The 15,518-nt window shown below is 39.2% G+C and overlaps 1 protein-coding gene across 2 annotated transcripts in view; it reads right to left on the reverse strand.

The window, feature by feature from the left end:
• The window catches only part of VCL (vinculin), a 117,741-nt gene that overhangs the window by 46,950 nt on the left and 55,273 nt on the right, over positions 1-15,518 (reverse strand). For both annotated transcript variants that reach the window (XM_008578445.1, XM_008578444.1), the window contains exons 3-6: positions 7,418-7,568; positions 7,130-7,238; positions 5,204-5,326; positions 1,147-1,307 (exon numbers count right to left, since the gene is read on the reverse strand). In XM_008578445.1, the coding sequence (XP_008576667.1) occupies positions 1,147-1,307; positions 5,204-5,326; positions 7,130-7,238; positions 7,418-7,568 (544 nt within the window). The remainder of the gene's footprint in view (positions 1-1,146; positions 1,308-5,203; positions 5,327-7,129; positions 7,239-7,417; positions 7,569-15,518) is intronic.

The following is a 15,518-nucleotide window of genomic DNA, read 5'->3' on the forward strand; positions in this document are numbered from 1 at the left end:
ATGTCAAAGACTTAAAATGATTTTACTATATAGACTTAAAAAACAAGCTTAGAAACTGTTCAAGAACTTCAATGAGAAAATGCCTCTCTAAACAAATCTACAGTTAAGATAAACTAGCTGACTAATTTATTCTACACAGTTAAATTAGCTTTCTGGGCAACGAGAGAGGGCTGGTGATTTTAGGCTCCACCTTTGACCTTACCTTATAGGTGTCCTTTAGGACAAACATAGCTCTATTAAGCACCCACTGGAAATCGTACTACAAAATCCCCTCTTTAGTCTCCTACCAGCCTGCTGGGTGGCCCTGGAGACAACATTCGGTTCATATGTAGGAAAGCTAGATCCTAGAGACAGGGTATTCCCCCACTGCCTGCATCTTGAGCTCCTACAAGGAAAGTGTAAATCCAAGTGTCTCTGTTGCCCCAGATGTGGAAGCTTTGTCCACAGTCATACACAGGGGGAAGTAGACCAGAGCAGCAGCAGCATAAAACCACTGCTGACAGCTCTAGAAAGAATCTACCACCCCCCTTGGAGTCCAAGAAGAGATTATAGACAAAGGGTGAAGGGATCCCTCACACTAACTGGCAAATGTGAAGACTGATATTTTAATTAAACTTTCATTAGGGAAGTAGAATGATCAAGGGATACATCTTGAAATGCCAAGAGTTTCCTCTATTGATTTCTCTGGATCAAAGGTTGGTTTAAAAAAGGTTTTTTTTATAAAGTTCAGAATTACAGGCATATTCTGTATCTTATGCCAATGTGACATATATCAAATGTGACAACAACCTGGCAACAACCACCCACAGAAAAAGGCAAGGCTCCCACCCAGAGGAATACACATACCACAGTCCCTCCACCAACACAACCAGTGAGACTCCAGGATGAAGGAAAAGCCACACATCTCAGCTTTCAACCAATATTGACCTTAATTGCCTATTTACTTGTTCTACCTTGGAACAAAGGAAACTTGCAAAGGCAGCAAGTGACCCATGAAACAAAAATGAAGAATAAATTTCTTTCACAATATCTGAGTACTCTTATGCTACACACAATTACTAGACAAAATGTGAGAAAGGTAACAGTCAAAACCCCCAGAAGGGGAGTGTTTGGGATTTTGCTTATTTATCCTTCAATAACACTTACCTTGCTGGCCCAGGCATCTTCATCCCAAGAAGTAAGTTGTAATACACGTATGATCTCATTAATTTCAGCACTCATCTTTTCTACAGTAAAATTGCGATTTTTCAAAGCTTCTTCTATTCCTTGGTTTTTTGAGTTTTTAGTTGTTACAAAAATCTTCATAGCTGTAGAAATAAACAACAGATCAGAAACTAAGCCTGGAATTTAATCTTGCTTCATAAAAATATTCATGCAAGGTATTCCACACTTTGGACACATGTGTTGGTCTTCTAAGGTCTTAAAAAGAATATACAAAACAAACACTGCAAGTTTGCCAGTAAAGTTCCAACATCAGCCACCTTCATTATAAAGAAAACTCAAGGTACAAAACATCACCACAAAATGATGATTAGGGAATGATGGAGTTTGGATGTGTTGTCCCCTCCAAAACTCATGTGGAAATTTGATCTCCAATGTGGCACTGTTGGAAACTGATTGAGTCATGGGGGCGGATCCTTGATGAATGGATTAATGCTCTCCCTGGGGCGGGGGGATTAATGAGTGAGTTCTTGCTCTATTAGTTCCCGCAAGAGCTGATTGCTTAAAAAGACCCTGGCACCTTCTCTCTCTCTCTCTTGCTTCCTCTTGCCATGTGATCTGCTTATACCCACCGGCTGCCTGCCGCTTTTCCGCCATGAGTAGAAGCAGCCTGAGGCCCGTGCCAGATGCAGCTATCCCAGAATTGTAAGCCTAATAATAAACCTGTCTTCTTTTTTTTTTTTTTGTCTTTTTTTGTCTTTTTTCGTGACCGGCAACGGATCGCAACCCTCGGTGTTGCCCCCACTCCTCGCTCAGCCAGTGAGCCGCCGGTCTGCACATGGGATCCGAACCCTCGGCGGGAGCGCGGCAAGCAGCGCACTGTAGCAGTGCGCCACCGGGCCGGCCCTATAAACCTGTCTTCTTTATAAATTACCAAGTCTCAGGTAATTCTGTTATAGCAACACAAAACAGACTAAAACAGAAAATTGGTACCAGAGAAGTGGGGTGTTGCTATACAGATACTTGAAAATGTGGATGCATCTTTGGAACTGGGTAATGGGCAAAGGTTGGAGGAGTTTGGAGGACTTAGAAGAAAGAAAAAGATGAGGGAAAATTTGGAATGTCTTAGAGATTTATGTGATGGCGAGCAGAATGCTGATAGAAATGTGGACAGTAAAGGCCATGCGGATGATGAGGTCTCAGATAGAAATGAGGAACTTATTGGGAATCCGACAAAAGATAACCCTTGCTACACCATAGCAAGGAATCTGGCTGCATTGTGTCCATGCCCCTGGACTCTGTGGAAGGTGGGACTTAAGAGTTGTGAACCAGAGTATCTGGTGGAAGAAATTTCCAAGCAGCAAAGCACCAAGGACGCTACATGGTTATATCTAACAGAACTCCGCATAACTGCAGAGTTATGGCAGAAAAGGCATGATGTAAAGCCAGAATTTAAAAAGGGAACAGAGCGTAAAGATTTGGAAAATTTGCAGCATGGCCATGGAGTAGAAAAGCAGAGAGCACACAATGGTGCAGCCCCACTACCATTAGCCAAGAAGATTAGTACAAAGGAAAGGGATTACCAAGAGAAGGAGAAAAAGGCCCTGAAGGTATTGCAGAAGCCTCTGGGGCCAACCCTTCCATTTCAGGCCCAAAGGCCTAGGGAGACAGAATGGTCTTGGGGAACAGGCCCAAAGCACCCTCCGTGGGCTCACTGCTTCCAGCACCAGCCCCCCAGCTGCTTTGGCTGCTCCAGCTGTGGCTAAATTGGCCCCAGGTGTGGCTAGACCCGCAGCTTTGGAAAATACAAGCCAGAAGCCTTGGCAGCGTCCACATGGTGTTAGGTCTGCAGGCTCACAGAATGCTAGAGCTGGGAAGGCTTGGGAGCCTCCACCCAGATTTCAAAGTATGTAAGGAAAAGTCTGGGGGCCCAGGAAGAGATCTGTCTAAGGGGTGGAGTCACCATAGACAGCCTTTGCTAGAGCAATGCTGAGCAGAAATGTGGGGTCAGAGTTGCAGCAGAGAAACCCCAACAGCGCCATGCCTAGTGGAACCATGAGAGCGGGACTGCCATGGAGACCCCAGACCTGTGGAGCTACCAGAGTGGAACACCAACCTGGGAGAGGTGAAGTGTGGCCTGAGACCAGGAAAGCCATAGGAGTGGAGCTGCCCAAGGACTTGGGGACCCAACCCCCACACCAGTGTGCAGAGGCAGTCGAACATGGAATCAAGGTTCACAGCTGGAAGGCCTTTTGCTTTTGATCTCAGATGAGACTTTGGACTTTTAAGTTGGTGCTGGAGCAAGCTAAGACTTTAGGGACAGCTAGGATAGAATGATTGTATTTTATATGTGAGAGCAACATGAGTTTTGGGGGTCCAGGGACGGGATGATGGAGTTTGGATGTGTTGTCCCTTCCAAAACTCATGTGGAAATTTGATCCCCAATGTGGCAGTGTTGGAAACTGATTGAGTCATGGGGTTGGATCCCTCATGAATGGATTGATGCTCTCCCTGGGGGAGTGGGGATTAATGAGTGAGTTCATGCTCTATAGTTCCCGCGAGAGCTCGTTGCTTAAAAAGACCCTGGCACCTTCTCTCTCTCTCTCTCTCTCTCTCTCTCGTTTCCTCTTGCCATGTGATCTGCTTGTACCCGCCAGCTGCCTGCCACTTTTCCGCCATGAGTAGAAGCAGCCCGAGGCCCGTGCCAGATGCAGCTGTCCCAGAATCATAAGCCAAATAAACCTCTCTTCTTTATAAATTACCCAGTCTCAGGTAATTCTGTTATAGCAACACAAAGTGGACTAAAACAGGGAACTAACTTAACATGCATATACTGATAACCTACAATTGTAAAATATCTAAAATCCTTCTAAATCAGTTATCATCCTGGCCCTAACACTTGCTCCATCCACTACAAACCTAATAGGACAGGATGAAAACTGTCAGTAAAACTGTAAATGGATTATCCTGCTGCCCACGATCTCAGCAGAAGATCCCAAAATGTCAAGCTATCTTCCAGGATTTCTCTCAGCATGTAGCAGGAACTTTCTAACCCCCAAAAGTATAGAAGAAAAATTAAGAACAATAACACTGAGCATTGGAAAAAAGAGAATATCTTCCCATAAAATAATTAAAATTTTATAAACAAAGATTAACACTTTATTGAGTTACTCAGATTAGAAAGAAACCCTCTTCCAAACAACCTTTTGCCATGTAGGACAGTCAGCCTTAAAACATATTTCCCATGGAGATTACACAATTCTATTTACACATTTTTTGTTTTCTGGTTCATGTAAAGGCTTCAGAGCTCTTACATTCATATGTCATTTTTTAGCTACTACCTGAAACACCAAAGCAAGTAGCTGGGGGGGTCACAGAGACATTTAAAATAAAGCTGCCCTCTGAGAGTTAAACTTATTAACTCACACGTTGACTGAGATAACTTACATAAACCAGGAGGTGTCTGGCACATTCTTGACATTCAATAAGTACAGCTCCCTTTTGCTAGTTCAGAGAACAGCCATCATGTTTGCATTTCTGGGTTCTGCCTAATGGGAAAGTAGTCCCACTAGTGACCAAAGAACTGATCTATTCACAATGTAGAGAACAGTTAAATATCATTTAGGAAAAACTCTGTTACATGTACTGAAAAGAGCTCTGAGTTTACTTTTTTTTTTTATCATACAGTGCTCTTACACTAACCATTCCAGCTCCTAATTATCTTTCTATAACATAAATAAAGATCTGACAATTCAACATCCAAAACTAGAGTTTCTAGAGGAGTCCTACCTCCCAGAAAAAGGGCCTGTTAGAACTTTAGGAGAACTGAACTAGGCCACAAGAAGGGAAATTCCAAACAAAGAGCAAGAGAGGAAGAGCATTAGAGAAGGTGAATACTGGTTCATGTAATGCCCGCTCAGTCAGGTCTCGTTTTTACCCAGGCTGAAGGACATGCAACGAGGCTGTGAAAGAAAATGAACCTCAGAGTTTAGAGCATGCTAACATTTTTTTCCCTATGAAATAAAGTACAGGCAGGAAATACCTGAAATGAGAACTGGCAGCAACTCTTTCACAGTGTTCATTGAGTTTACCAACATCACTCGGTGCTCCTGGTGAGTCAGCTCCTGCTGCCTCTCGTCGATCATCTTGGCCATCTTAGTCATTCCTGGGGCACAAGAAAGAGATCGTGCAGGGTGATTAGTGAAACAATCAGGGTATGGCTTTTGAAGCCTAAAAACATTATGAATTACCATGAAAGTCCACACCGATTACTCACTTATTTAAATACTAGACACTATACTGAACACTAGCATCTATGCAACCTAATTCTTTTCAGTGAAAATAATTTATTAAATGTAAACCCTAAATGTTATATAACTTTCATACATTTCACATAAATACATTCACAAATATAAAAAAGCATTGAAATTAATAAAAATATATTTGTAAAAAATAAATTCACAAGTGGAGAAAAATATTTTGCTAGGCTACTATGATATAGGTTTCATGTCATATATCGGGCCCCTGTGCTATGTTATGTAAGAAACTAAATGTGAGCCTAGTACTGAATCTGGTGGCTGAAAAAAGTTCTAATGACAGTGATGTGGTTTTTTTGTTTGTTTGTTTGTTTTGTGACCAGTAAGGGGATGTAACCCTTGGCTTGTCAGCCAGTGAGCGCACCGGCCATCCCTATATAGGATCGAACCCGCGGCCTCAGCGCTCCCAGCGCCGCACTCTCCCAAGTGAGCCACAGGGTCGGCCCATGTGTTTTGTTTTCATCTTTATATTTTTCTGTACATTCCAATTTGTCCAAAATAAGCATGTACTACTTTTATAATTAGGAACAAATAGAAATATTATAAAAATAATTATAGTGATGACAGTGTTTGAAAGCATCTGGTGTTTTGGAATCAGCCTGTTAGCACTTTCTGTTTACTTTGGTTATTACTCAAAGGTGCTATGTAATTCTCTAAAGCTTTAATTTTCAAACTGTTCCTAGGATTTAAGTTGTCTCATAGAACAATCAAGACCAAAGGAAAGCAGAAAGGTGGGACTGCCCCTACTTCACCCATTCTGTCTTTTATATGTTGGGATTCCTACTGGGGAAATAAAATTTTTTCCTAGCACTATCAGAAAGTTTAAAGAGTACTGCTCTAAAGCCAAAAAAAAAAAAAAAAAGCCATTTCCAGGTGATCTTCAGTGATGGCTCAGAGAAATTCTTAAATGCCACAAGTTTACGGAAAGACTACTCTAGAACCTCATGAAAATACTTTTAATTTAAAATCAACATTTCACATAAAACAAAGAATTTTATAAGGTGGTAAACATCAAGTTACAACTTAAACATCTAATGTATCTTGTCATTGGTCTCATTTATACTTTTAGGACTCACAAGTTCATGTTATGTCTATAACATCAAAAGCTGGTATCTGTGTTTGTGTATTTTGAGTATTCACTACTCAGATGCCTAAACAGTCATTTTGCAATGACATTTAACTACAATAGCTCTTCTCTTCCCCTAGGTCTGATTATATTATGCAGCCTTGGGCTAAGGCATGAACCCATAAGGCAGGCTAATTAGCAAGTTAAGAGGTCATAAACAGCTCCAGGCTAGCTGGCAGACAGTGAAGGAATGCTGTGTGATGTGGAATGGAGAGGTCAGGATTCAGGGTGGCCTTCAGCATTACAGTAATAGAAAAGTATTTCCTACATTCTCCAGCAACATTTGCATTGTCTGGTTTAACTCATTAGACAGGGCCAGGATTTATAGAAAGCAGATTTGGATTTCTGAGACAGTGATATCTCCTCAGTAGAAGCACAGCATCAACTCCATCAACAGAGAAGAGACACCCGAAAGCCCAATGCATCATCACCCATCTTCTGCAAAAAGTAGAAGGATACTCTTTCCTCTTGATCCAACATGGACAACACTTAAACATTTTTATTATAATAACTGGTTATGACTAACCTGGCCCAAGATTCTTTGTGTAAGTGACCAAATCTTCCATAGTCTCCACCACCTCTGCCACTGTAAGATATTCCAAAATTCCTTTGCAAACTCTAATAATTTTACGAACCTGAAAATATATTTCAGAGTATTCAGTCAAGTGAGTGAACAATGAGTAGAAAACATGGTAATGCAAATGTGTAGCTATCCAACATTTTATCATCCTAAACAATCATCATTTTTCCATTATTATCTTTAGGACTAGACTTTTTGTCTGGGAGAGGTCTACATGGGCCTCAGATTGCCTACCTCAGCCTCGTCAAAGGTAAGGAGCAGGTCTGATGTGCCAGAGAGGATGCCCCTTGACCCATCAATTAGATAGTCTCGAGCAGGCACTGAGTAAGGATCTGACTGAAGCATCTGGGCTGCTTGGACAAGCTTCGTGCAAGCATTCTCAACCCTGTGGGGAGGAACATGGGTTAACTCACTGGCAGAACCAAGATGAAGAATATCATAGGTAAATGCAAAGAATGTAAATGCATGTAAATTCACATTTTTTTTTTCCTACATGTAAAATAGCCAAGACCAATTGATAATAGGACCTAAATGTTTAGATTTTAAAATTTACAGTTAAGGGCAGCACATTCATTCATTCATACAATGCATTAAGCCCGTGTTCTTCGATTTCCTGGCAACAAAAAAATGATGAGAAAATGTTTGGGGCCTTTTACATTCGGTTGCTATATCTCTGTTATTCCATTGTTTCCTTACTCCTCCCCACGTATACACACTGACATCAAGAGACACTGCACAAAGAACTGAAACCCTTGACAGCATTTTCAGATTTAACATCTGAAAATAAAAACACCAAAGCATTGTATAAGTGAAATTAGTAACCAGACAAAGCAAAGAAATAGAAGGAAAAAAAGAAAAAACATGAGGTAATGCATATAATTCTCATTCATCTAGCTAAGTGGATTTGTTCGACAAATCCATTGGACCATTTGAAAACAGCCCTATAAAATTATGTTCTTAATTAAAAGGTCACTAGTATTAATAACTAAACCAGTTATTAATAGTTAAATATTAATATATTTTATTATAGACCACCAGATCAGCCAAGGGTTTGGGTGGAGGGGGTGGAAGGGAATTCATTTAAAATAGGAACACAAAATGCATAAACTAAGTATTCTCCTCGACCCTCTTGCACTGCTAACATGTATTCATTCATTCAGTCATTCATTCACACAGCACTGAAAAGAACATAATAGATCATCTCCTCTAATCTCATATTCAATGTACCCATTACGTTATCACTGAGTAACTTATAAAGATAAGGAACAAAGTAAAGTTAAAATGTTTAGCCAAAATTATACATTCTCATTTGAAAACAAAGAAAATATCACATACAAATAAAAGCCTACTTCACAGAGTTTTTTGAGTATCAAATGAAATAATACAAAAACTCCACAAGTATAAAGCAATGCTGCACTGTTAATAAATCGAGTAAAACCAACATATGGATTTCAACCACATAAAAAGCACTGGACTGTGAACACTGCAGGTAGGTATATAAACATGTAAAAAACAATATTCTAACTCAAGAAGCATACTTTACTAAGCTAAGACACAAACACTGGTGCCATAAGGAAGTACATAATAAATATCAGTGAAGGGGAAGATCTTTTTGATGTGGATTTTGATTAGTTGTAAAGGACTGTATGTTTTGTTCTTTTTAATTTTCAAATTTTAATTTTAATTTAATTTTAAATTATATAATATATATTCATATATAGTACACAAACATATACATATATTTAGAACTAAAAGGGCATACAGTGAAAAATCTCCTTCTTTCCACTGTCTTCCAGGCACTCAAATTCCATCCCACTTGCAACCAATGCTAAGTTTCCTCCAATGTTGTATTTCCTCTGTATGTAAATGTCTTTATAAGACATTTCAGGCATACAGAAACAAAAATGTATGTTTCCCCCTTTTTTACATAAATAGGATCATACTATGCACACTTTTCGCATCCTGCTTTTTTCACTTAAAGATGTTCTATTAAAAGTACATGCAAGGTCAAGGGCTTGGATCCCTGTACAGGACAGCCACAAAAAAATAAATAAATAAATAAGTACATAAAGAGCCTCCTCATCCTTTAATAGTAGTCCATAGTTTACTAGCCTGCTGCAGAGAATCACCTTGAACATACATGATTTACTCTGTTGAGTATCACTGTAGAGTACATTCTAGAAATGACATTGCTAAGTCAAAGGTATGGATACTTGCAATTTTAACAAATATTGCAGTCTGTATAACTTATACTAATTTACGTTCCCTCCAAAATGGATAAGAATACCAAAAAGTTTTCACTGTCTCACCAACTCAGTGTGTAATCAGACTTTTGGATCTTCACCAATGATAGAACAAAAATAGATCCCAATACATGTTTTTTTTTTAATTTGAGGTGAAGTTCACATTTACATAACCATTTTAAAGAGTCCAACTTAGTAGCATTTAACGTATTCACAATGTTCTGCAACCTTTCTCTCCTGTCGAAACTCTTCAACATCTCGGTAAAACACCTAGTACTCACTAAGTAATCACTCCGCATTCCCCCCTCCATCCCCTGATAATCACTAATCTGCTTTATTCTGGATATGTCATAAAAGGATTCATACACTATGTGACCCTTTCTTATCTGGCTTCTTTCATTTCGCATAATGTTTTCAAGGTTCATTGAAATTGTCGCTGATATCAGTACCTCATTCCTTTTTATAGATGATTAATATTCCATTGCATTGTGACAGTACTTCAAAAAGTTTGTGCGAAAATAAAAGATAATACAAATTTTTCCATAAACTTTTTGAAGTACCTTCATAAATGCCACAACCCCATTCGTCTACAGGTGGACATTTAAGATTGTTTCTACCTTTTGGTAATTATGCATAATGCTGTTATAAACATTCATGTAACAAGTTTTTGCATGGACATACATTTTCATTCCTCTTGGGTATATACCTAGGAAGGGAACTGCTAGTTCATATGGTAATTCCACGTTTAACTTTTTGAGAAACCGCCAAAATGTTTTCCAGTGCTATACCATTTTACAGTTCCACCAGCAATGCACGACGTTCCTAATTCTCCCCATCCTTACCAACACTTGCTATTTTTTGTTTTGTTTTTTATTAAAGCCACTCTAGTGGGTGTGCAGTGGTATCTCATTATGGATTTAATTTTCATTTCCTTTATGACCAATGCTATGGTTTGAATATCCTCTCCGAAATTCATGTTGAAATCTAATTGTACTTTGGGCCAGCCCAGTGGCGCACTGCTACAGTGCGCCACTTGGGAGTGCGGCGGCGCTCCCGCCGAGAGTTCGGATCCCACATACAGACCGGCTGCTCACTGGCTGAGCGAGGTGCGGGCGCAACACCGAGGGTTGCGATCCCGTTGCCGGTCCCGGTCCGGTACGGGCACGACACTGAGGGTTGCGATCCGTTGCCAGTCACGAAAAAAGACAAAAAGAAAAAAAAAAAAAAAAAAAAAAAGAAATCTAATTGTAATTTAATTGCCCTTGTGATGCTATTAAGAGATGGGACCCCTCTGCTTTTGCTCTCTCACCCTCACTTGCCCTTCTGCCACAGGATAATGTAGCAAGAAGGCCCTCACCAGATGCTGGCACTTTGATATTGGACTTCCCATACTCTAGAACTGTGAGAAATAAATTTATTTTCTTTATAAATTAACCAGTCTGTGGTATTCTGTTATAGCAACACAGAACAAACTAAGACAACCAGTGATGGTGAATATCTTGTCACAAGCTTGTCATCCATTTTCATATCTTTTTTTGGACAAATGTCTACTCTGAGTTTTAAGAGTTTTTTATATAGGCTAGATATTAAACCCTCCACAGATACATGATTTGCAAATATTTTCACCCATTCTGCTAACTGTCTTTCTAGTCAATATAGTTTTTTTTTTTTCCTTTTTGTCTTTTTTCATGCCCGGCAACGGATCGCAACCCTCAGTGTCGCGCCCGGGCCGGACCGGGACCGGCAACGGGATCGCAACCCTCGGCGCTGCGCCCGCACCTCGCTCAGCCAGTGAGCGGCTGGTCTGTACGTGGGATCCGAACCCTCGGCGGGAGCGCCGGCGTGCTCCCAACTAGCGCACTGTAGCAGTGCGCCACTGGGCCAGCCCCAATAGTCAATATAGTTTTTTTTTTTCCTTTTTGTCTTTTTTCATGCCCGGCAACGGATCGCAACCCTCAGTGTCGCGCCCGGGCCGGACCGGGACCGGCAACGGGATCGCAACCCTCGGCGCTGCGCCCGCACCTCGCTCAGCCAGTGAGCGGCTGGTCTGTACGTGGGATCCGAACCCTCGGCGGGAGCGCCGTCGTGCTCCCAAGCAGCGCACTGTAGCAGTGCGCCACTGGGCCAGCCCCAATAGTCAATATAGTTTTGACTTCCATTACTCTCATTGTGAATGAGGTTGAGGATATTTTCATTTTTTTAAATTAAAAAATAAAATCATACACATAAAAGACTGTATGAACTTTAATTCAAACAAATACCAACTACCCAATAATCACGCTTCAGAAATAAAATAATACCAAATATTTTAGAACCGCACCTTAACCAAATCTTCCTTCCTATTCTCCAGAGGTCATCATTACTCTGAAGGTTGTGTTAATTATTTCCTTGATTTTCTTTATACCTTTACCACCTATATATGTATACAGTTGGCCCACCATATCAGTGGGTTCCTCATTAGGGGACTCAACCAACTGTGGATTGAAAATATTTGGAAAGGGTCGGCCCGGTGGCGCACTGGAGAGTGCGCCGCTTGGGAGCGCGGCGGCGCTCCCGCTGAGGGTTCGGATCCCATGTGGAGACCGGTTCCCGCTCACTGGCTGAGCGCAGTGCGGGCGCAACAACCGAGGGTTGCAATCCCGTTGCTGGTCAGTAAAAAGACAAAAAGGAAAAAAAGAAAATATTTGGAAAAAAATCACAATGCAACAATTAAAAAAACTACAAATTTTAAAAATACAGTATAACAGTTATTTACATAGCATTTACATTGTATTAGGTATTATAAGTAATCTAGAGATGATTGGAAGTATACAGGAGGTTATGCACAGTTTATATGCAAATACCACACCTCTTTATAAAGGACCTGGACATCCACAGATTTTGGTATCTGTGGAGGGTGTTGGGGGAAATCCTGGAACCAAAGCCCCATGGATACCAGGGGATGACTGTACATACTTAAGCCACATATTATTTAGTCTTGCCTACATTGCAACTTTACTTAAGTGAAATCATGCTGTTATGTAGGCTTCTGTGATTGTTTTGTTCAGTATTATGATGTTCGGACCCATCACATTAACAACTGTAGCTACTGTATTGTATTCCACTGTAGGAATATACCACAATTTATTTATTCATTCTACTTCTGGTGTACATTAGAAGTGTTTCAGATTAGAGTTTTTGTTATTGGTGTTAATATGAACTGTATTGTACTGGCTTCTGGTGCACATGCACAGAATTTAGGTTATATATCTAGTAGTAGAAATACTGAGCTACAGAAAATACATACATGCAACTTTACCAGGGAATACCAAACTGTTTTCCAAAATGATTTTATCAATTTAATACTCCCACCAGCAGTGTTCACAATTGGTCCTCAAAGTCTGAACTTTTAATTTGCCAATCTGGTTGGTGTAAAATGATAAATTTCAATTTAATTTGCATTTTCCTTTTATTAATGAAACTGAGGGATTTTTTTTTTTTTCATGTTTGGATAGGTAGCATTCTTGTTATTCCGTTCTAAGTAATTTTCATTATTTCTTTAACAATGAATCGTTTGAAAATTTAAAACTATACTTCTAAATGTAAGGGCTCTTCTAGTTATCTTCTCATTACTGATTTATCACTGAAATGCACTGTGTCAGAGAATATGGTCTGTAAGACAAGGCTGTGGAATGTGTTTAGTCTGGCTTAGTGGCTTAACACACAATCAATTTTTATAAATTATCAGTTAGTGTCAGAATTGAATTGAATTGAATTGAATTGTGGACACTGGTTGGTGTCTGGAGAATTGGAGAATCTGGAGAACTAGATGTTGGGATGGAAAAAACCCATGCATTTGGTATCGGAAGTATATGAGTAAAAATCCCCATTATTATATTATATAAGTCAAATTTGTTTATATTTATCAACGAATTGTCCAATATGTTGGCTCATCATTCCCTCTTGTATCTTAGGCCTTTGATCTGGGATCATCTGACTTCTGTCTGAAATTTCCTCTTACTTTCCTAGAATTTTTTCTAGTAAAGGTCTGCTGGTGACAAAGATGTGTCGTTTTTGTTTGTTTGAAAATGTCTATTTTGCCATCATTCTTCAAAGACTATTACAGTAGTACAAAGTTCTAGATTGACAGTTACTTTAACAGGATATTGAAGGTATTATTTACTGTGATATGACAACAAAAGCAGGAGAAGAGAAGAAGATATGATGACAGAAGCAGAGGCTGGAGAGATTCAGGGCTACAAACCAAGAAAGCAGGCAGCCTGTAGAAGCTGGAAAATGCAAATAAACAGATTCTTTCCTAGGGTCTCCAGAAAGAATGTGGCCCTGCTGACGCACTTTGGACTTCTGACCTCCAGAACTATAGGCTATAAATCTGCATTGTTTTAAACCACTAAGTTTGTGTTGATTTGTTAAAGTAGTGATAGGAAACTGTCAGTCAATCAAAATTACCAGGTATGCAAAAATGCATGAAAATATCACCCATAATGAAGAGAAAAATCAACCATTGAAAACCAGCCCAGAAATAACAAAGACGAATGAATCAGTAGACTAGAACCTTAAAAGTTCCATATGTTCAAACTTCCATGTTCATAACTGTTCCAAGTCCATAACTGTACTCCATAAGTTCAAAAACAAGAGCAAAGATTGAGTACATTACACAGATAAATGGAAGATATAAAGACCCAAATAGAACAACTAGATATGAAAAATATTGTCTGAGTCACTAAAGTTGGAATACAACCCCCTACTGCTAAATTTGACTGGCTCAAAAAAAAAGACAAGAAAAATATTATGTCTGAGATACAAAATACACTGGATGAATTACGAGAAGATTAGACACTGCAGGAGTCTGAGTCACTAAAGTTGGAATACAACCCCCTACTGCTAAATTTGACTGGCTCAAAAAAAAGACAAGAAAAATATTATGTCTGAGATACAAAATACACTGGATGAATTACGAGAAGATTAGACACTGCAGGAAAAAAAAAAAGATTAGTGAAATTGAGGTCATAGAAGTAGAAACTATTCAAAATGAAGCAGGGTGAAGAAAAGGTTGAAAAGAATAAACAAACAAACCATCAAAGAGCTGTGAAACGTCTCCATGTATGTGTAATTGAAGACACCAAAGGAGAGTAGATGTGGGGTGGAAATTTCAAGAAATAATGGCCAAAATTTTTCAAAATTTGATGAGAACTATAAAGCCCTAGGTCCAAAAAGCTCAGTAAACCCCAAGCACAAGAAAATATAAAGAGAATTACACTAAGGCAAATCATAATCAAATTGCTTAAGTTCAATAATAAAGAGAAAATCTTCAAAGCAACCAGAGAGAAATTACAGAGGAACAAAGCTAAGAGTAACAGCAGGTTTCTCAGTGGACACAGTGCCAGCCAGAGGACAAAGGAGCAGAATCTCTAATGTACTAAAGGAAAAAATCTGTCAACCTAAAAATCTACACCCAATGAAAATGTATTTCAAAAAGAAGGCAAAATAAAGATTTTTTTTCAGACATATAGAAGCTGAAGGAATTCATAATCAGCAAACCTGTACCATAATAAATATTAAAGGAAGTCTTTCAGGAAGAAGGAAATAATACCAGATAGAAATTTGGATTTACACAAAAGAATGAAGAGCTCTGGAAGTGGTAACTATGTAGGCAAATATGGAAGACTTTCTTTTCCTATTTTTTAAATATTCTTAAAAGATAACTGATTGATTACAGAAAAATGCGTTTTAAAAAGTGAAGTCAAAAAGTTAATCTGATTTAGCTGACTAGTTGGACAATGAGGACTAGTTTTGGCGATGATTACGGCAGATATTTTCCGTAAATTAAATGAGTTGCATTTACATGGAAATATATTTAAGATATGCACATAGTACACAATATGGCAGAAAATACATACTTTGTAACTAGTTAAACTTACAATTAAAAAATTTTTAAATGAAAACTCAAAAATTCTCAAGAAAAATATTTCAAAAGTCCTTTAGGAATGAATAGCCATCTACTCACTGAAGGCCATTAGTTGAAGGCGACTGACCTCTTGCTTCAGGGTTTTTTACAGTTATTTGCTCTAACTGAAGCACCTCTCCTCCAC

The sequence above is a fragment of the Galeopterus variegatus genome, unplaced genomic scaffold (assembly GCF_000696425.1).
Source record: "Galeopterus variegatus unplaced genomic scaffold, G_variegatus-3.0.2 Scaffold1689, whole genome shotgun sequence".
Classification (NCBI taxonomy): domain Eukaryota; kingdom Metazoa; phylum Chordata; class Mammalia; order Dermoptera; family Cynocephalidae; genus Galeopterus; species Galeopterus variegatus.